The sequence below is a fragment of the Bombyx mandarina genome, chromosome 04 (assembly GCF_030267445.1).
Source record: "Bombyx mandarina strain Sakado chromosome 04, ASM3026744v2".
Classification (NCBI taxonomy): Eukaryota; Metazoa; Arthropoda; class Insecta; order Lepidoptera; family Bombycidae; genus Bombyx; species Bombyx mandarina.
The window spans coordinates 10,568,947-10,591,594 of NC_143211.1; the positions used below are offsets into that span (position 1 = coordinate 10,568,947).

The 22,648-nt window shown below is 38.3% G+C and overlaps 3 protein-coding genes across 4 annotated transcripts; 2 read left to right on the forward strand and 1 right to left on the reverse strand.

Moving 5' to 3' along the window:
• Positions 1-226: 226 nt before the first annotated feature.
• On the reverse strand, positions 227-4,101 carry LOC114246350 (uncharacterized). Of its 2 annotated transcripts, none has more exons than XM_028178831.2 (4): positions 3,171-4,101; positions 1,785-1,982; positions 1,312-1,512; positions 227-908 (listed from the first exon to the last, which is right to left on the reverse strand). In XM_028178831.2, the coding sequence occupies exons 1-4, from the start codon at positions 3,804-3,806 to the stop codon at positions 411-413; spliced, it is 1,533 nt and encodes a 510-aa protein (XP_028034632.1). In that variant the 5' UTR covers positions 3,807-4,101; the 3' UTR covers positions 227-410. The 2 variants fall into 2 exon arrangements, with proteins under 2 accessions (XP_028034632.1, XP_028034631.1); XM_028178830.2 differs by having other exon boundaries at positions 1,785-1,994; positions 3,171-4,039.
• A 1,890-nt stretch (positions 4,102-5,991) lies between these two features.
• On the forward strand, positions 5,992-7,767 carry Rpn3 (regulatory particle non-ATPase 3). The gene has a single exon (XM_028178874.2). It carries the CDS (start codon positions 6,180-6,182, stop codon positions 7,662-7,664), a length of 1,485 nt encoding a protein of 494 aa, XP_028034675.2. The 5' UTR covers positions 5,992-6,179; the 3' UTR covers positions 7,665-7,767.
• A 2,721-nt stretch (positions 7,768-10,488) lies between these two features.
• On the forward strand, positions 10,489-13,686 carry Dnaaf6 (dynein axonemal assembly factor 6). Its single transcript, XM_028178861.2, has 3 exons — positions 10,489-10,816; positions 11,364-11,569; positions 13,407-13,686. Exons 1-3 carry the CDS (start codon positions 10,723-10,725, stop codon positions 13,662-13,664), a joined length of 558 nt encoding a protein of 185 aa, XP_028034662.2. The 5' UTR covers positions 10,489-10,722; the 3' UTR covers positions 13,665-13,686.
• Positions 13,687-22,648: the final 8,962 nt, after the last annotated feature.

Below are 22,648 nucleotides of genomic sequence, written 5' to 3' on the forward strand. Positions count from 1 at the left end.
CTTACAAGCGTTTAAACTAGTCATAATGTTCCATAAAAGCCATTTACATTTCTACATAAATGTTCTGGAATGTACTATAGAACTAAACCCGGACTGAAAGTGCAATTGCCTTCACGCAAATACGAGGACCTCCATAGTCAAATTCTAAGTAGACAATATGATATCCATCAACATTTTATGTTTTGTACATTATGATTTTTTTGTTTGAATTTTCAAGGATCAGAGCAGCACCGGGTACAAGCAGCGCACGTGCAGACCGATTCAGGTCGTTATTTACAATTTTGAGACCTGACACTTTGGTACTAACTGAGAATATCGGCCGACGCGCGACCCGATGCGGTGGGCGCGGTCATCGCGATGGTCGCGGCAGTCGCGGTCGGCGGCTCGAGTCCGCAGCAGTCGAGACTCACCTATTTCTCCGTCGACTCCGGCGGAGCACCACCAAAGTCTAATTGATATCCACCTGCCCTCGTCATCTCTTCCATGCTCGGCTCTTTACATTCGTGTCCTGCGTGACCTGCAGCGCCGCAGTTCCAGCAGGAAAGTTTCGGCGGCGCGTATAAGACCGGCACAAATCCAGCGTAAGGAGTGGGGGCCGGGTACGGAGGGGGTTCGCCGTTCGCGAAGGGGGGCGGCGGCGGGCGGTAGGCAGGTGGAGGGGTGGGGAAGGCGTAGGGTCTCGGATACTGCAGATAAGAAACGGGCGGCGCGGAAGGAGCACCGCGACGTAGCGACAGAGCGGGAGTGTCGGGAGGGGATGAAGCCGCACTGGAGCCACTGTCTGATGACGATCGTGTGGGGGGGCAGTAAGCTGTCGCTCTTCTTCGAACTCCGTTCAACTTTTCTAATGACCTGTACTGATGAATTCCGAGTTCTCGTAATCTCTCATCACCTATATTGTGTCGCATCTGAAAAACATTTTTGGAAATTGTTATCAAAACGACTTTCATATAAATCCAAAAAGAAATATTAATTTAAGGTCCAAATAGACTAACATGTAAGACACCAGGTGATGTTATATCAATCATGCATTATAGTGTGAAGGAATTATTTTATAACAATTGAAATGTCGACCTAATATGTCAACATGGATAAGAGCATTTACATTGTCATGTCAAGGAACAAAAGTTCATTTAAGTACATTCATGATTCTAAACTAAAAATAAGCCGCTGAAAAGCACAGATTTTTATTTAACGAAATAGTCTCAAATACAAGAAGTATAATACAATATTTCTTCCTATAATACCCTTCTTTTCTAACTTTTCAAATTTGAATAAGACTAGAGTGCCAGGAAATGCAACAACATTTACCTCTGCAATAGCCAGGTTTTCAAAGTTAGTAGATATTTGTAGGGGGGTCGGTTCGGGAGGGCCAGATGTGACAGACTGTAGTGGCGGCGATCGGTCACGAGATAGTCTTCGACGAGAGTGTGGCGATGTTGCCCGACTGTCACCTGGTGAAGAAACTAAGGGAGATGTTGGAGCAGCAGCAGCTGGAGGATAATTTATTACCTGGAAAGAGACACAGTAACTATTAAATTGTTTTTATTGAATTAATCTAATTTGTTGATTTTTATTTGTTTATTGGTTTAAAATTGAAGTTTTATTATCCTTATTCAATTAAAGCAATTTTTTTTTCTTTTTAGTAAAAGTGCTAGGTTCTTACTTCCAAGTGAAATTTTACTTAAATGTTATATTGAAAAAGAGCATAAATGTTCTACATGCAGATGCAAGCTCCAACTTTTGGTAGCATCCTTTTTAATAGTTATTACATTAATATTTACCTCTAGGGGCTGGTTTAAGGCTGAGACAATGATGTTCGTAGGCCAGGCATGTTGTCCCATGTAGTCTCCAATATTATGATATTGTGGTATAGGTATTCCGGGTGGTGGATGTGGTACCTCACTCAAAATTGGTACAACACCAGTTCCACCAAGTACAGGCTGTGTATTTAATTCAGACACTACATCTGCGTTTTGGGCCTGAAAGAAACACTAACAATATTTATACAAAATGATTATTTTTTTCATTAACATATAGTTGGCACCATCTGAAACCAAATTGATTATCTAGTGTAATTTTTTTTAGCAAAAATTCAATGAATAGTATTTGTTCCTTTTACTAAAGTAAATTATTTTAGCTTATAATCATACGGTAAACTTGATACAGTAAATACAAAATGTTTGAATTCTATTATACGATAAAAAGTCGAGAGGCTGACTGCTCTTTAAAAATAATGAAAATTGTAATTAATATATGTAACCAATGTCTACTTAAAAAGTAATTTTGTAGTGCTTTTGTAATATTATGTCCATTTTTTTATAATAATTTAACAAATCATATAATATTATATCATCAGCATGTTTATCAACTTCTTAATATATACTTGTTTAATAAATTCATAGCTAGCAATTATATTGACAATAAATACATTTAAATAATTATAAAAAGTTAGTTTTGATAATTTATGATTTTTGATGAAAGATGATTCACTTCAGCGACTTTGAAAATCACAAATTCTCATTTTTTATGAACTGCTGCAATTATATATATTTTTTTAAGTTTTATGGTCATATAGGTATACTAATAGGAAAAGACAAAACAGTTTAATACCATTTTCTCTTCTGTTTGTTAACCTTTTTTGTATTAATTGAAGAACTAGTGTCATTAAAAATAAAGATTATTATTTTCATCTTTAAAGGATAAAATGTGGGAAAAATGAATAAAAAATTAATACATCAAATTAATCTAATGACATCAGTGATTAAGACTTAATATTGACTACTGTGTGAACATCTTTAAATATTACTGATCAATTAATCTACTTAAGCTTTTTCCTTCCTTTCTTTTTTTTATGTTTTAATTGTATTTCTATTTCTTTTTTTAGTTCATTTTTGTCCCTGAACAATACTTTTTTTTCTTGTTTCTTTATTACCTATAAATTATATCCAAGCTAAAAGTAAAGTAATATTTAAAAAGGAAATAAATAAAAAAATAACCTTACTAAAATGTCATCTGTACTTCAACATTTAGATAGTAATTGTCATAGTTGAATGTGGAATATTTGTCATTACTTTATTTATATAAAAAACATTGCAAAGTGAACTATACGATAATAATTGTATAGTTCGCTTTGCAATAAAGTAAAATAAATATTAAAATAAACTGACCTGCACCCCAGGTGTTTTGACAAACATTAAACCTGGTGGTGGAGCCATGTTTGATAAGGATGGTGGTGGAACTGTGATATTAGAGGTGATATTGGACTGTGTATGGCCACCACTAACTGGCACTACATTTATGTGTTCTTGCTGTTCTGGGTATTGCATTCGTTGATCTTCCAATTTTAATTTTTCCAAAATGTCACCAAAATGTGATTTCTGATCAAATGTGAAGGCTGGGTGATGTAGTGCCATTGTATACAACAATAAAATTTCTTCGAGTAAATCTCCATATAAGCCCTTCAATAGGCCACTTTGTTCCAAACTGACCATGGCATTGTACAGAGTTGTAGCACACGCGAAATTACAAGATCGTAATAACGACACATATAAAGCCATTTTTCGTCGTGTTCGAGGGTCTGCATTTGCTCCTCCTATGTCCGCAGCCAGATCTGTAGGATTGTTAGCTCTCAGTTCGGCACCACGCAACTCCTGAAAGTCCCGCTTACCGAGCTCTTCTAGGTACGTGCCGATGAAGCGCAATTCGAATGGTAAACACATATTTAACAGTGTACACATTGCATCTATGCGTTTATAGCTTTCCAATTCTTTAAACCATGATACCACGTCCTCTTTGCAAACCATTTCCAGAACACATTGAAATTTTATGTGAAGAATCAACCGGTCTCCTGCAGCCGTAGCGCGTCCTTTTTCTATAATTTTTGGCACACGCAATCTCCACAATATTGTGATGGTTGTAATCCAAATATATTCAACTGTAACATTAGTAAAATATAATTTTATCAGTATTTTCCAAGTAGAGTATTGGTTAAGCAACTACGAGCAATGCTAGTAGTTTTGTCTTGTCTTTAATCTATGGAATAGAAAAGGCAAAGACAAAAGCATGCCGTTTAACGGATGTTTCCATTATTGAAATATCTACGTCAACCTCTAAGCTTTAGGGTGCATTTTATGTAAAATAATCACTTTTATTTTTTGGTTGCTGAAAAATAATCAGTATTGATATGTGAAAAAACCCTGAAATCGATTTGTTCTAAATTTATCGACTATATTATGAAAATGAAAAGGTTTAATACTTTTTGTAGATTACTTTGAGTATAATTCAACATAGTTTTTTAATATAATATTTTATTTACTTAATAAAAGGTCAAATATATTAAAAAAAAATAAACTTTCATAATGATTCATTAATTCGGTACAAATGAGGACCATATTAACTGATTGTATGATACAATACGGTAATAATGACTATGTTCCATTGAAGAGGATAAGATTTTATAATAAGATTTTTTTAATGAACTATTTCAATAATTTTTAATAATATTAAGTGTAAGTACTTTCAAAATGGAAGTATAAAATTACTATTTCCTCTATTTTATGAATCAAAAGTAACAAAAAACTATCAACAAATTTAATAGGTACATATATAATTCTTAATACGTATCAACAAATTTAATAGGTACATATATAATTCTTAATACGCTTAAAGACATGTTTAATAGACTAACTAACACACCTCCGAACTTGGTTCATACTTTTACTATATTTGACTGAATATCGAGTGGTATCAATGCTTGAAGAAGCATTGGATAAGTAAGCGTAAACTTTTAATAATGGGGCGAAAACTTGTTCAGCTTGTAGGGATGTTTGCATGTTAACTCCACACTGTTACTATTTTGCTATTTAATCTATTACTATTTGATAAGTATTTAAAACACAATAAATGCAGTTGTGGTTCGACTGCAACTGTCACAGTGTTTTGTATTTATTTATTAAATAATATTTTTCAGCTCGAACTCATGCGCATCCATTTAAAAAATTTTTACGCTATGTCTCCACCGGTTGCTACTTTTTACTCCTCCACTTTTTATTGCTGGTAAGCAATAAAAAAATGCCAGAATAATGCCAGAATAGATATATTCTAGTGACCTCGAGGGGTCATGCTAGATTCATCGAACGAGTAGGTGAACCCACGGGGCTCTACCCTGGTGTCGTTGCTAACACTAGCCCTAGCAAAAGCAATGCTACGCAGACTCTACCACCGGATCGGAAATGCGACCAACTGAGAAGACCCAGCGAAAAACTTAGTGGGTTGTGCTGTAGGTTAATTGACTCGCCGAATCCTTCGTGTTCAAGCGGCGAGTTCAACGAGAACGGTGACCGGTACTTGTGGTACATAAAAGCACCGATAGAGGATCTGGAGGATCCGAAATAACGTGTTTTGGGCGATTTTGACTGTTTACCATGTTGGTAACGAACTATTTGTCGCACCATAATTATTCTTCGGAGCGTAAAGTAGAAGAAAAAGAAATTGTAGAATTATTAAAATGTGTAATATTCCAAAAAATATTCTTTCTATTCTAGTTTTCTAAAAAGATACTTGAACGGTTCGATGTAATAGAACAGACGAGCTCATAGCTCACCCGCTGCTTAGAGGGTCCCGGAGCTCATAAAACACCTCAAAAAGTCCCAAAGCAATATAATAATTCAACGGTTTAGGTGGGAGGGTAGGTTTGCTTATCACTGTCCACTCCTGAAGGAGGCTTAACAACCCAAGCGCAACTGCTTCGCGAATGCATCTACCACAGGATAGGAATCGCCTTACAATATCCACAATGAGGAAAACCATTTTGTATCCCACTTATTACAGAACAACCTTACAACAACAAACCTTAAAATAAAAACAAATCATAAAAAAAATTGAAAAGAAAAGAGGTCAGATGGTTGTACAGAAGCAATTTATGCATATTTTCAACCGTTTCTGCTGACCTTATTATTTCACATACCAGCTGGCAACATTACCAACATTACGACAAAGTTACTCACTCAAGACTTGGCCTAAAGGTTTAGATACCAGGCCATAAACTCAAAAAAAAAAAGACAAAGTTACTCGGCATTTTTGATTATTGTGACAGATTGCATTTTACTAAAATTTGTAGATTGAATTCGCTCATTCTCTTATTCACATTGTTTTGAAAAATATCAGTTTTATATACAATGGCTCCAGTGGAAGATGTTGAAATGAAAAATGTGGAAAGTCCTGCAGCTGTTAGTGACGTTGAGACAGCGGATGTAAAGAAAGATGCTGATGTACTAGCTGTTCAGGATCTACGAGAACACATCAGACAAATCGATAAAGCTGTTACTTCGAAAGAACCTAGATTCGCTATGCGTGTACTTAGAGCACTGCCAAGTACTCGCAGGAAGTTAAACGGTAACGTTCTGCGAGCTATTATCAATCAGATTTATCCCGCTAGTGCTGAGAAAGAAACCTTACTATCTTTTGTGGAAAATCCTCTCCCTGGTGCCGTAGAAATAGAAGCTCCCAGGTCACGAAGCGCCCCTAAGCAGCCAGTGCCCGAAGTGGATACATATTTGCATCTCCTTGTACTGTTACGTTTGTTGGATACAAACAAACTTGAAGAAGCCACAGAATGCTCTCAGCAACTAATGACAAAAGTTACTACTCAAAATCGAAGAACCCTTGACTTGATTGCTGCAAAATGCTATTTTTATCACTCAAGAGTGTTTGAACTAACTAACAAGTTGGATGTGATCAGAGGTCTCTTACATGCCCGACTTCGCACATCAACATTGAGAAATGACTATGAAGGTCAAGCTGTTATTATCAACTGCCTGTTGAGAAATTACTTGCACTACTCTTTGTATGATCAAGCCGATAAATTAGTAAGTAAGTCAGTTTTTCCTGAAAATGCCAGCAACAATGAGTGGGCAAGATTTCTGTACTACCTTGGCAGAATAAAAGCAGCAAGGTTAGAATACAGTGATGCACACAAACATCTGGTGCAGGCTTTAAGAAAAGCTCCTCAAACAGCTGCTGTTGGATTCCGTCAAACGGTCCAAAAATTAGCAATTGTAGTGGAATTGCTATTAGGTGATATACCGGAGCGAGTGATTTTCCGTCAAGCTCCACTTCGTAAAGCATTAGCTCCATATTTCCAGCTCACACAAGCTGTGCGTCTTGGAAACTTGCAAAGATTTGGTGAAGTACTGGAGAATTATGGGCCACAGTTCCGGAATGATCACACATTTACATTGATCCTTCGTCTTAGACAGAATGTTATTAAGACTGCTATTCGTTCAATTGGATTGTCCTATTCTCGCATATCACCAAAAGATATAGCTCGCAAATTAGGGCTTGACTCTGCTGAAGATGCAGAATTCATTGTTGCTAAGGCAATCAGAGATGGAGTGATTGAGGCAACATTAGACCCTGTAAAGGGCTACATGAGTAATAAAGAAAGCTCAGATATTTATTGTACTAGAGAGCCACAGTTAGCCTTTCATCAGCGGATTTCATTTTGCCTAGATTTACACAACCAAAGTGTTAAGGCAATGAGATATCCACCAAAATCATACGGAAAAGAATTGGAAAGTGCTGAGGAACGCCGTGAAAGAGAACAGCAAGATCTGGAACTTGCCAAAGAAATGGCAGAGGAAGATGATGATGGTTTCCCCTAAACTATCTTATAAAATTTTATATTACTACATTTTGTGTATTAGATTTCAATTAACACTGTTTGGAATTGTAAAAATTATGAGTCAATAAAATTAAAGCTAATAATTTTTTTATTGTGTCCATCAAAACCTCTCTAAGGCTATCTTTTACTTTAGCTTGAAAGTTTTTAAATGAGATGATACACTTTTTGACTTCTAATGAAGCTTGGAATTGTTACAAATCGTCTTGTGAGTCTGCGCGGGTAGGTACCACCGCCCTGCCTATTTCTGCCGTGAAGAAGTAATGCGTTTCGGTTTGAAGGGCGGGCGAGCCGTTGTAACTATACTGAGACCTTAGAACTGATATCACAAGATGGATGGCGCATTTACGTCGTAGATGTCTATGGGCTCCAGTAACCACATAACACCAAGTGAGCTCGTCCAACCATCTAGGCAATTAAAAAAAAAAAGACACGCTTGAAGAAGGAAATGTCATAACGCTGGGGAAACACCGTGGAGGAGAGTTCATACCATTGTCGGATGTTACGTGGTAAAAAAAAAAAACGCACTGTCGATAAATGCAGCGGTTCCATATGGTATGGATGAACTTATCTACCTTCTCTCTCTCTGGTATGGATGAACTTTCTAGAAAGTAGAGATAGAAGGTAGAGGTAGAAAGTTCAAATTAGAATAATAACTTTTTTATTTGTGTACGTTACCTAATTAAAATGTGTTTTTTTTTTGTTTTTTTTTTTTGTACCTATGCTGATAGTCTCGAGGCTATTTCAGCTTCTCCTTGACGTGTAGGTGAGCTCACGGGGCTCTAACCGGGAGTGTTGCTAACACTGGCCCTAGCAAGAGCAGTGCTTTGCAGAATCTATGGGGCTGACGGCGGAGGTGCTAACGCGTGTATTAGGGAGTGGGCTGCTCGAATTGGTATTCGGAGGGCGCCCCTTTTGAAGAGCACCGCTGTGCTTTTCGTGGGGTTGATGTCGATTTGCCACTTCCGGAACCACTGTCCCATGGTGGCTACTGCGATCTGGAGTCGCCGACGGCTCCGACGGCTATCCTGCAGAATCGGGATTGAATAACCTGAAGGGATTTCAAGTGGGTGCGGGCTACGTGAGCGAAAACTACGCTTGCATACGTCATGACGGGGCATATAGGTACAAGTTTTGTAGAGAGTTACCTTATTGCGGAGGGACAGTTTACTTCGACTACAAAGCATTGGATAGAGTCGTCCTAGTATAAAAGCGGCGCGGTCGCGTACCGTTTTTATATGGGGACGGAATGTCATCCCTCTGTCGAGGGTGACGCCTAGATATTTGACCTTCGAGGCCCACGGTATGGGTTGGCCAAAGAGAGTGATGGGGCTAACGGCAGAGGTGTTTGCGCGCTTACTACGGAGTGGGATGCTCGAAGTGGTGTTCGGAGGGCGACCCCTTTTGAAGAGCACCGCTGTGCTTTTCGTGGGGTTGATGTCGATTTGCCACTTCCGGAACCACTGTCCCATGGTGGCTACTGCGATCTGGAGTCGCCGACGGCTCCGACGGCTATCCTGCAGAATCGGGATTGAATAACCTGAAGGGATTTCAAGTGGGTGCGGGCTACGTGAGCGAAAACTACGCTTGCATACGTCATGACGGGGCGTATACAAGTTTTGTAGAGAGTTACCTTATTGCGGAGGGACAGTTTGCTTCGACTACAAAGCATTGGATAGAGTAGTCCTAGTATAAAAGCGGCGCGGTCGCGTACCGTTTTTATATGGGGACGGAATGTCATCCCTCTGTCGAGGGTGACGCCTAGATATTTGACCTTCGAGGCCCACGGTATGGGTTGGCCAAAGAGAGTGATGGGGCTAACGGCAGAGGTGTTTGCGCGCCTACTACGGAGTGGGATGCTCGAAGTGGTGTTCGGAGGGCGACCCCTTTTGAAGAGCACCGCTGTGCTTTTCGTGGGGTTGATGTCGATGCGCCACTTCCAGAACCACTGTCCCATGGTGGTTACTGCGATCTGAAGTCGCCGATGCAATAGCGACTTCTTCCTACACGATTAGTAGATAGCCGTGTCATCGGCGAAGAGCGCTAGATGGGTCTCCGGCTATATCATTGATATACAAACAAAATAATAACGGGGAGAGCGCGGAGCCTTGCGGAACTCCAGCCGTCAGATGACAGGGGCGGAGCGAGTTGCCTCTACTCGATATTGAAACGAACGGTTCGACAAGTCTTGTATGATGAACACGAATCTGTCTGGCACTCCCATGTTATACAGTTTGTAAATGAAACCGTTATGCCAGACTTTACCGAACGCCTTTGCGATATCGAAGAAGAGAGCTCCGGTCGGGACTGGTTTCCGCCTATTTAGCCCTATTAAGATGTGCTCCGTCAGGCGGTGTACTTGTTATATGCACGAGTATTTGGCGCGGAACCCAACCTGCTCGATCATTAATATTTTCTTTTCGGTAATGAAGCCCCACAGGTGTTTCCGAAGGAGTCGTTCGTATATTATGCCTATCGCTGGGAGGAGACTAATCGGACGGTAACTAGCGGTTTCATTTTTCGGTTTGCCCGGCTTATGTATACCGAATGCGGTCAAATTATTTATTTATTTATTTATGTTAGTGTATAGCAATTTCGCATAAGAAATTTGTCAGATGGTGGGAGCCGTACGGCTCAGTAATTGTAAAAATTTATAAATTTGACGGGCTTCATTTTTTTAAACAAAATTATTCCTTCTTTGCGATAGACGCACGTCAAAATATCTGCCTGCCAAATTTGAACCCTGATAGCTTGAAATGCACAAAAAGAAATTACAACCACAGACAAAACACTCACTCAAACAACACGTCTTTCTCATTAGACCTGAGTCACTTCACATATTCTATAAAAGTTATTCCGTTGCTAAGCAACTGCGTTATTGTTGTTACAGATTCATTTATTGTATATCGATTTCAATATTACATTCTTTGGTTTGGTTTTGGATCAGGAACTTGGATTTCATTATCATTTTCATCGTTCATACCATTTTATTACTGTTTTGGATTTAGTTCTTAAAATTAAAACACATTTGAAGGTTCAATATGGAATTCTCACCATCCACCATGGAGAAGTTGGCTGAATTATTTAGACCTCCAGAACCAGATGTTTTTCAGGGTGAAGATTTCACACCAACCGGTAACTATTATCATTCAATACAAAAGAATTTGGTTGAGCATTATTTGTAAAATTTGAACAAAGGCGAACCCTAACGAGTCCGTTTTTTTCCAATTCTAAAGACATGTGATGACATCGTGATTAGTTATCAATATTTAGGCATTATTTTTTGACCAGAGGTCTTATTATTTTCAAGTTTGCAGCAAAGCGAAAACACAAATTATTGGTGGTTTGTTCTCCTCGTATGTACATAAATATGCATTAAGTAGGTACCTAATGAAAATGTTTCGAGACCGTTCGTAATTTTAATCACACAACTAAATTTACTATTCTAAAAATTTTTTTGCTGATTGCTGTGTGTTAGTATTTAATATGTAGCTAGTTAGTTCTTCATTTATTACAGCCCTAATTAACATCATACATTATGGGAGCTGCCTCAGCAGAGTTAGGTATAAAGTTTGCTAAAGCTTTCTTTAAATAAATCTGTCCGCTACGCTACTGATGTTAAAAAGAAATGTTAAAAGCAATGCCCATCAGAATGATACTGATAGATTTTCATGAATTTTAGAATATGAAATAACATCGGTAAGAGGTAAAATACCGGCTACAGAAAGAGATCCTAAAGATCCTAAAACGATTGAGGAATATGAAGAGCTGGAGGACAGGGCTGCTGAAGATTTATGTCGTATCGGAGCTGGCCTCGATGATCGTAAAACTCCACAGTACACAATGAACTATCAGCAATCTGTTTCGGCGGAAGATGTATTTCTTCAGGTATAATAGCCGGCAAACTTCTTGAGCATTTGTTGACGTAGTGGGGGTAAGTTCGCGCATGGTACACTCACGTGCAAAAACATTACTTACTCTGCGTCATAATGCTATTAAATTATTAAAATCAACATATGTATTTATTTATATATTTATTAGAACATCAACAAAACATATAGGTTAATAATTGTAATAATTTAACCTTGGGGTAAAATAGATATTCCTTCTATTAAGTCAAAACTAGAGCTGTTGCCAGGTCTTGGTTCAGTTGAAGCAAAGCTGGTATTTGTAATTTTTTTTTCGTTATCATAATCTTGACCATCATCATCATCACTGTTTTCATCACCCGAGTCGCTATCATCGTGATTAGTCGACATAGGGCTCATCGGTGTAGTTTACAACTCGGTCGATTCGGTCTTCTTTTTTGTCTATAATTAATTATTTTTTGAAGATATTCGATTCGTAGTAATCGAATGTTACTTTTTTCAATTACCAGCTTCCGATTATTTTCTGTTCTTTTTTTCCATCTAAAGCCTAGCTCTTTCATAATACGTCGTAAGCTTCATTCCGAGCCATTAAAATTTATATCTTCTTTAAATTTTTCGAAGCCTTTCTACGGTACGGAGTTTCGCTGCTTGTTATGTAGTTATTATGATTACATCTTTTTATTACAGATTGAACGAAACTATCCATTCCGGTAACTTTCTTCTTCCCTGATCTTTTCTTACCCGGAGTCCGAAACACGGCGAGCAAGCCAGAGCCTTTAGCTTCCTTAATAATGCACCTAACAGTACTCACTGATGGTTTTGTTACTTCCGAAGTCTGTTTTAATTTTTCCATATCATTCTTCCCCTGTTTTATAATGAAGCAATATACGTCGTACACAATTTTTCTACCCTTTCTTTTGAATACTACACCGGTTTGTCGCAGCATAGTGTATGTTTTATAAAAAATCAACAAACACTCAACAAATAGCAATGGCAACAAAGTCCACAAGTAATTATAACAAATAACTTAACGATTAATAACGATAGACTTTCCACTGTACGCAAGCGTACTTTTGGGAGCAATGAATGAGGGCGCGGTGCGGGACGCAAGGTTCGACTGAATCTACCAATAAAGCGTTCGATACGATTTCTCCTGCCGTCGCGCCTCGCCCTCACCACCAAAGTGATCTAAAATTCGGTTCTGCGCAGTCAAGGTCATTTGCTCAAGAAGTTTGCCGGTTACTATAAGTAGATGTTCGTTCCACACTATTAAAAAATGTTGTTATTATTGTTAAATAAATTTAGAAATTTAAATATTTTTTTAATTAAGTTCTTGTGCAAACACGTAAGAGGTATAACTTGACTGTATATTTTGCGTTAATATTGCTTAAAAAGTGTTTGCTTTTCGTCCGAAAATAGCGTGAAAAGTGGGTAATTTTCATAATTTAGCACTCTAATGAACGCTTTCCTGATTCTTATAACAATTAAGTTGTAAAAAAGCACGTACATACATTTCATAACGATATCAATGATGTTTACTAAGATATTATATACCTAAACAATTTTCGAAGAACAACAATTTCGAAGCTGCCAACTATGGTCACTGGTGAATATACGCATTTCACGTTACGACGAATAATATATATTACTATATATAATAATAATATCTTCAATAACAATGACAGGATTCCAGTCTGGGTTCACTCGTATGAGCGATACATATGATTACCCTGGGCCATGATCGCCTTATTATTATTCAAACTATCGTAATTTTCTGCAAAGCTATTAATGTATATAGTTTAGTAACATAAAAATAATGCATTATTAATTAAGAAAAAAAAAAAACACTTTTACAGATTGGTCCTAAAACTCCGTCTTCGGCTAGTTGTGAGAATATTGTTATAAGAATAAAAATGCCAGGAGATAAAAAAGAGAATGTTGATTTAAACGTAGATCGAACAACCGTAACTGTAAATTCTTCACAATACACCTTGAATTTACCATTACCACATGGCATCGATCCAGATCTATCTATGGCCAACTGGGATACTGCTGAAGATATGCTAGTCTTAACCCTGAAATTGGATAGAGAGTTTGATTTTGTTAATTTCTGAATTAAATATTATATATAATATGCTTACTACTTTATGTGTTCTGTTGTATGATTTTTGATTATCGATAAATTATTTTGAAATGCAAGATAGAAACCTCGATTACATAAATTGAAGTGACGTTTTTTTATTTTTTGGTCCCTTCGAAGGCAAACGATATGAAGTCAATCTGATGGTGACTGGTCATCGTCGCTTATTAACATCAGCGCCAGAAACGCAGTTAAGCAGCAGTCGTGAGCGGTAGGCAAAGGCCTACCGCTCACGACGACTCTTCAATCCTCGTTTGACTCCGACCATAGTGTTCAGAAAAGATTGTGGAAGGGATTTTATTCCTGAGTACCTACAGCATTAATTGTCAATAATGCTCTTTAGAAACACGTATTTGATGGACATAATGGTTTCAAGCGGTCACAACGAGCTTTCCTCCGAGGGTGTTTGAACAATTTATCAGAGCACTCTCCATAGAAAATACGATATGAAAAATACACAAGGTATCATAGTCTCTTCAGGTTTAATGGAACGCGTGTTTGCTCAGCTTAAAAATATGCATTCGGTACTTCCACCTGATAACTCTAATTAAAATATTTTCTTCTGAAGTCGCAGATTTGTACCAGATTTTTTTTTATCATAATTATTGAAGTTTTCTGAAAAATATTTAAGATTAGAACACTAGAAAGTTAAATTGTATCATATTTCACAGAAAACACATTCCTGTTATACGTAATTCTACCACATACGTTGCTAAATGTAAAATCATGCAAGTGTCTCTGAATCTGAAATGCTCGAAAAAAAGATGTGTAACAGCAAAACCGTTTGTCATCACGGCGAAACCACATCAAATAGAAAATTCCCCACAGTCGAACATTATAATTTTATAAAAATTAATAATACTTTTATGTAATGTAAAGTTCCAAGTGTGATATAGTCCACTGAGTTTCGCGCCTGATCTTCTCAGTGGGCTGCGTTTCCGATCCGGTGATAGATTCTGCGAAGCACTGCTCTTGCTAGGGTCAGTGTTAGCAACACCTCCGGTTTGAACCCTGAGAGCTCACCTACACGCTAGGGTAACGCTGATATAGCCTCTCAAGGCTATCAGCATAGGTAGGATAAAAAAAAAAGTTTGAATTGGTGATCCCGAGCATCGTCAACTCATAATAAATATGAGTTAAATTTTTACATAAATAGTAAAGTAGCCGCTCTAGGGAAAAAAGACAAAAAATCATACTTAAGATTATCATGACCAAATAATAGAATGCAATTGAAAATTCGAAATCACACCGTGATCTCAATGGGTTATGGTAACCATTTAACGCTGGCTGTGCATGTAAGCTTCACTCAATTCAGAAAGAGAATTAGGTACTTACACCATTTTATATTATATGGAATTTGAAATTATTTTATCAAGGCCAGAACCATAAAAGATTATTGTATCTTGTCCTATTATTGTTGTCATGCTTGATTGTTTCATTGAAGATTTCATCAATTGGTAATTGTTCATCTATACATATAAATAAAATCGGAGTGTCTGTTTGTAATATTGAAGTAACCGCTTTTTACTACATGCATATGAATATACTTAGTCTGGCCATAAATACTGTTAAATTAAAAATAAACAAAACATTACATTTGAATTTGGAATCTGTCATTTTTATATGATTGCTCATTGAGTTTTCTTATTTTGGCGCCAATACATTGTACAATATTTTGCGATATTAAATTGGAGTGGGGTGATAAAGAGAACCGAATCGCTGTGATTGCATTACACAAAGTATGTATGGAGCCAAATGCAATTTTTAAAACTCTCCATACCCTTGGTATTAGTAAAATGTTTGTGTACCGGGCTATTAATAGGTGCAATGAGACCTCCTCTGCTTGTGACAGAAAAAGATCTTGCCGTCCACGTAGTGTTCGTACGAAAAAGGTAGTCAAAGCAGTAAGGGAAAGAATTCGAAGAAATCCTGTCCGAAAGCAGAAAATTTTATCTCGGGAGATGAAGATAGCACCTAGAACCATGTCGCGTATTTTAAAAGATGACTTAGGACTTACAGCCTATAAGAGACGTACTGGTTATTTCTTAACTGATAATTTAAAAGAGAATAGGGTGGTAAAATCGAAACAGCTACTGAAGCGGAGGTCATAGAAAATTTTTGTTTACAGATAGAAATTTTTTACAATTGAGCAACATTTTAACAAACAAAATGACCGTATTTATGCTCAAAGCTCTAAGGAAGCTTCCCAATTAGTCAACAGAGTGCAACGTGGGCACTATCCGACTTCAGTGATGGTTTGGTGGGGTATTAACTATGAAGGAGTGACTCAGCCATACTTTTGTGAAAAAGGTATCAAAACACCGGCACAAGTGTATCAAGAAACCATTCTTGAAAAGGTAGTGAAGCCCCTTAACAATACCATGTTCAATAATCAAGAATGGTCCTTCCAGCAAGACTCGACGCCAGGTCATAAAACTCGGTCTACGCAGTCTTGGTTGGAAACGAACGTTTCGGACTTCATCAGAGCTGAAGACTGACCGTCGTCTGTATACCGTCCGTCCGTATACTGACCGTCGTCATAATAAGCTTAAGGATTATGATTTATGGTCAGTTTTAGAGAGTACGACTTGCTCTAAACGCCATGATAATTTGGAGTCCCTAAAACAATCTGTACGATTGGCAGTGAAAAATTATCCCATGGAAAGAGTGTGTGCTTCTATTGATAACTGGCCTCAACGTTTAAAGGACTATATTGCAGCCAATGGAGACCACTTCGAATAAGCTTTTTATACTTGAAATTGTTTTATATTAATGTATTAAAGTAACACACTGTATAAGTAATAAATGGTTATTTGCAATAGATTTTTTTTGTTTTCCTTTGTAACAGTATTTATGGCCAGACTAAATATATACTATACCCCACGCCCTTTTGCAATAAAATATTTTTTTCTCACACTATTTTTAATTCAAATTTATTAAAATTTATTTTCTATTTTTTAGTTGGATTTTCTATAAAAGCGTACTTTGGTAATTATTTTAAACTATTATTTATTTAGACTAGCTTCACCTCGCGGCTTCACCCGCGGTACGACAATGACCGCCGGTAACATCGCGGGACTCCACTATCAAGAATAAAATTAAATGTTTCGGAAGCGAAGCAAGGGTGGGTCACTAGTTCTAATAATAATTGAATGCGTCCATTCGTGTACATGCGCAGACGACGTACATAACCTAACTTTTTGATTGTCAATAGTTATGCATAAGAACCTACCTCGAGTTAAGTACCCACCAAAGTCTATAGACATTACAACGTAAATGCGATCATCTACCTCTAGACATAAGACTGAAATCTTAATAATTTGTATGATGGCTATATCACCCCCTACGCCGGAACGCGTGACTTCACAAAAATAGGCAGGATGGCGGTACTTACTCCTGCGGGCTTACGACATGTAATTAAGTCAATAGTAATTGGTATAGTCGTATCGTTTGATGCGAGTATACTGGGCGATTTATAGGTCACGACAATTCAATACCTTAGGCAACGACGACACCTGGTAACTGGTAATTGGTTAACAACCACTTTAACAGCCTGGCCACGGGACATTCGCCGATACGAATATTCGCGCGGTGCGAACGGCGAAGCGTCTAGCGACTAAAACAAGCGCATAGAAATGTACCTAACAAGCCACGCGCACCGGCGACCGGCGAAGCGACCGGCGGAATGTACCGAGCGAATCGCGCGGGCGACTTACGGCCTGGCCACGGGGATCGGCGGTGCGAACAGCGAAGCGGTGGACGAGGCGACCATTCGCGCAGCACCGTTTGCAGGCCACGGGTACTCACGTTCGCCGCCGCGACTAGTAAGGAAGTCCGACAGCGAAATGTCTATATCGAAATTATCTCGATATTGCTTACAAATTAATAGTTTTTTGGTTCAGGACCTATTATTTGGAAAAGATTGTGAAGTACATGATTTGAATAAGAATCGGAGTGTACCTATAGATGGAGAATTCCACAAGAAGTACGAGAAATACTTTGGGTGGCTAGACTTCCAAATAGCTGGTCTAGCTAGTATTTCAGCTATATTTTTTTTTATTGCTTAGATGGGTGGACGAGCTCACAGCCCACCTTGTGTTAAGTGGTTACTGGCCCATAGACATCCACAACGTAAATGCGCCACCCACCTTGAGATATAAGTTCTAAGGTCTCAAGTATAGTTATAATGGCTGCCTCACCCTTCAAACCGAAACGCATTACTACTTCACGGCAGAACTAGGCAGGGTGGTAGTACCCACCCGTGTGGACTCACAAGAGGTCCTACCACCACTAATTACGCAAATTATAATTTTGAGGATTTCATTTTTATTACACGATGTTATTCCTTCACCGTGGAAATCAATCGTGAACATTTGTTGAGTACGTATTTCATTACAAAAATTGGTACCCGCCTGATATTCGAACACCGGTGCATCGCTCAACACGATTGCACCGGACGTCCGTTAGGCCACGACGACTTTAAAAATATAAAATAAAAAATAAATAAAAAATATAAAAAAATCGGTTTTAATTTTTCGCGGCGAAAACAACTAAACTCATTTAATCACTGTACTATTCGCCGCGACTACCGCTCGACTCCGTGGCTCGCGCCGTCCGTATTCATGCATTTGTTTTGCTCGCCCGCCGCATCGCGCGATTCGCTCGGTACATTTCGCCGGTCGCTTCGCCGGTCGCCCGTGCGCGTGGCTTGTTAGGTACATTTCTATGCTCTTATTTTAGTCGCTAGACGCTTCGCCGTTCGCACCGCGCGAATATTCGTATCGGCGAATGTCCCGTGGCCAGGCTGTTACGATGCGGCGGGCGAGCAAAACAAATGCATGAATAAGGACGGCGGCGCAAGCCACGGAGTCGAGCGGTAGTCGCGGCGAATAGTGCAGTGATTAAATGAGTTTAGTTGTTTTCGCCGCGAAAAATGAACGCCGAAATTTTTATATTTTATATTTTTTATTAATTTTTTTTTTATATTTTTAAACTCGTGGCCGAACGGATAAGACGTCCGGTGTTGAGCGATGCACCGGTAGTCGAATATCAGGCGGGTACCAATTTTTGTAATGAAATACGTACTCAACAAATTTTAATGTTCACGATTGATTTCCACGGTGAAGGAATAACATCGTGTAATAAAAATGAAACCCTCAAAATATGACCTCTTGTGAGTCCGCGCGGGTGGGTACCACCACCCTGCCTGTTTCTGCCGTGAAGTAGTAATGCGTTTCGGTTTGAAGGGTGAGGCAGCCATTATAACTATACTTGAGACCTTAGAACTTATATCTCAAGGTGGGTGGCGCATTTACGTTGTGGATGTCTATGAGCTCCAGTAACCACTTAACACAAGGTGGGCTGTGAGCTCGTCCACCCATCTAAGCAATAAAAAAAAATTTGTTGAAATACTAGCTAGACCAGCTATTTGGAAGTCTAGCCACCCAAAGTATTTCTCGTACCTCTTGTGGAATAATAATTCTCCATCTATAGGTATATTCCGATTCTTATTCAAATCATGTACTTCACAATCTTTTCCAAATAATAGGTCCTGAACCAAAAAACTATTAATTTGTAAGCAATATCGAGATAATTTCGATATAGACATTTCGCTGTCGGACTTCCTTACTAGTCGCGGCGGCGAACGTGAGTACCCGTGGCCTGCAAACGGTGCTGCGCGAATGGTCGCCTCGCCCACCGCTTCGCTGTTCGCACCGCCGATCCCCGTGGCCAGGCCGTAAACATACTGCACATGCCGTTAGCCAGTTGGAAGCAACCTTAACTTTACTGTATAACCACTGTCCTATCCCACTTCTCGCACCGCGGCGCATTACTGCTTCAAATAAACAAATAGAATCGTCGCATCTATCAGCCTGCACTGATCATAAATACGCCCTATAACATAACATACTGCCCTAAATGGTCCTCAAAGGGTTATAACGCAATTGAGACTTCGGCCTAATATCTCAAGATGGGTAGTCGCATATTAGTTTGCTGTCAACAACCCAGCTCAGAAACCTGTCTGCTAATTTTTGCTAATTTAATTTAATTTAACTTTTGCATTTAGGATGATTTTTTCTGAATTTTTTATTTGACCTTGGAAGATTTATGTTTGGACAGTGAGATGGGAAGTGGGTGAGATCAGATTACAGTTTTTCCCGCTAGAAATCTATAAATTATCTACATATACTATAAACAGGGAAGAACAGTTCGGTGCCATTTACAGCATTTTTTATGCTGGCTATTGATGACCTCAGGTGTTTATTTTCAATGCGATTTTAGGTACAGGGTCGTTTTTTTTAAGTTTCAATAATAAAACAGAAGAAGGAATGAAATGCACAAAATAAATGTGGACCTTGTGTTGTCACTGTTGATGTCGATTTTAGATCATTGGGCGAATACTAGTTAATATAAATTATGCAGTACCTTTCAATTACAAGAATGTTAAGCTTTTGTGAAATTCTCCGCTAAAACCTGGTAAGTGTAAGAGAAGGTGAGTTAAGGGCACTAAATTATTTGTTGACACATGTGTTCAATGTGACCGTTATATGAATGTAATGTTGTTATTTAAAAATAAAAATAAAGTCATGTTACATAACAAGTAATACAACGGGCATTAACTCAATATCTTGTAAATAGCCAACTTGAGTAATTTTGTTCATCAATACCTAGTCAGGTCATAAATTCTGTCACATGTTTAATGTAAAATAATTGAAACAAGTTTATTCATTATGTAACCATTCATATACCAAAATGAACTTAACAAAACATAGATTCTTATGACACTAAAGTTTATTCAAAATGACCTCCGTGATTTTGAATACAGGCCTTCAATCTGCGCGGCCAGTCGTCTATCGCAGCACGAACGCGGTCCATGTCAATATCGGCGGCTGCCTTAATCAAGGATGTCTTGAGTGACTCCAAATTGGGATGAGGCTTTGAGCACGTCTTTTCCTCCAAGTGTTGCCATATCTTGTAATCTAACGGATTCAAATCTGGACTGGAGGAGGGCCAGTCTTCGTGCCGGATGAAGTCGATTTCACGCGCCGCCAGCCAGTCTTGTGTGCTCTTCGCTCTATGAGCTGGCGCCGAATCTTGTTGGAATACCCAGTGCCTGTTATTGAACATGGTATGAGAAACAGGTTCCACAAGGTTCGTCAGGACTGTATTTTGATAGACAACTGCATTCGTTTTTACACCTTTCTCACAAAAATGTACCTCTGTTAAGCCCCAATAAGAAACTCCCAACCATACCATGAGCGAGGATGGAAAATGACCTCGTTGGACATGCGGAATACGGTTGCTCGCTTCTTCACTACTGTGTGCGTACACCTTATCATTTTGTTTGTTGTAGCTCTCTTCTACGGTAAAAAATTTTTCATCCGAAAAAAGAATTTCCCGATATTTTTTTCCCGCGTACCGCTTCAACAAAGCGCGGCATCTCTTCAGTCTCAGGTCCATTAGACGAGCATTCAAACGATGTCCTGTTTTTCTTCGATATGCCCGAAGCCCTAAGTCTTCATTTAACACCTTTTTCACCGTGGTTCTGCTTAACCCCATCTGAAGGGCCAACAGTTTCTGCTTACGTTTGGGATTTCTTTGAATTCGCGCCTTCACAGCTTTTATCACTGCTGGAGTCCTAACAGACCGAGGGCGACCACTTCTTGACCTATCATCTAGACTAGAGTCTTCATTGTATCGTTTGATTGTACGATAAGCGAATCTTTTGGTTATATTCAAAATTTTCAGTATGTTTTAAATTTGAATTGGCGCGTAACCGCAACGATGCAACGCAATAACTGCAACACGGTCTTCTTTAAGCGTCCACTCCATATTTAAAAATGAGTAATATTCTAAAAGTATACATTTTTATTTTCATGAACAACCCGAAATTCGAATTCAATAAACTTTTTTGTGGCCAGCATTCTAAAAGAAAAGTTTTTACTGTGTGACAATACTTATGAGCTGACTAGTTATAATTCATTTTCAAAATAGAATTTAAACTAAAATCCGAAACAAATAACTCATACTCATTTTACGCAAAACTCTAGGATTCCTTTTACTAACGGTACCAGATACACACTTAAAAATTTACCTATAAATATGTTACAAATAAATTATTTATCATATAGCAATCGCATATTTTATTTGTACTTATACACGGCCCACCCGTTGTTATGTGGTTATCGGAGCCCATAGACATCAACAACGTCAATACCAACGCTCACATTGAGATATTAATTCTAAGTCTCAGTATGACTAAAACGCATTTATGCTTTGCGACAAAAATAGACAGGGTGTTCGTACTTATCCGAGCAGGCTCGCACGACGTCCTACCACATGTGATTAAAGAAATTATAATTTTTGCGGGTTTCATTTTTATTACATAATGTTGCTCCATCACCGTGGAAGTCATCCGTGAACATTTCTAATGGCCGTATTTCATTAAAAAATAGAATTTGCCGCCGGGTTTCAAACACCGGCACATTCGCATCGATACGAATGCACCAGGCATCTTATAGTTTAGGCCATGACGACTTTAATAATAAAACATGTATAATAAATAAAACGCATTAATAATACTAAAATTGATAACTTCTATCAAATCTTTTAGCAGACGTTAACAAATGTACACTGCGTAGAGAACGTGACGAGTCAAGTTTTGTTTTCGATCAAAAAAAGCGCTTTGTGGCTGTAAAGACTCGCATGACCATCTGAGATATATACACATATAAGATATATTATATAAAGTCATAGGTTTTCAACTTTTCAAATTTTACCGCATGAATACATCGTAGCAAAATAAGCAGCATCCGTCGTAACCGATCTGTCAAATTTTTTGAAATGAAACAAAAAACCAACTGCTTTAAAGTACTAACTAAAAACCGACTTTTAAATTACACGCGTACATATTTTTTTTTTTTTTACGTACATTACCTTTAAAACCTTTAGCCACCT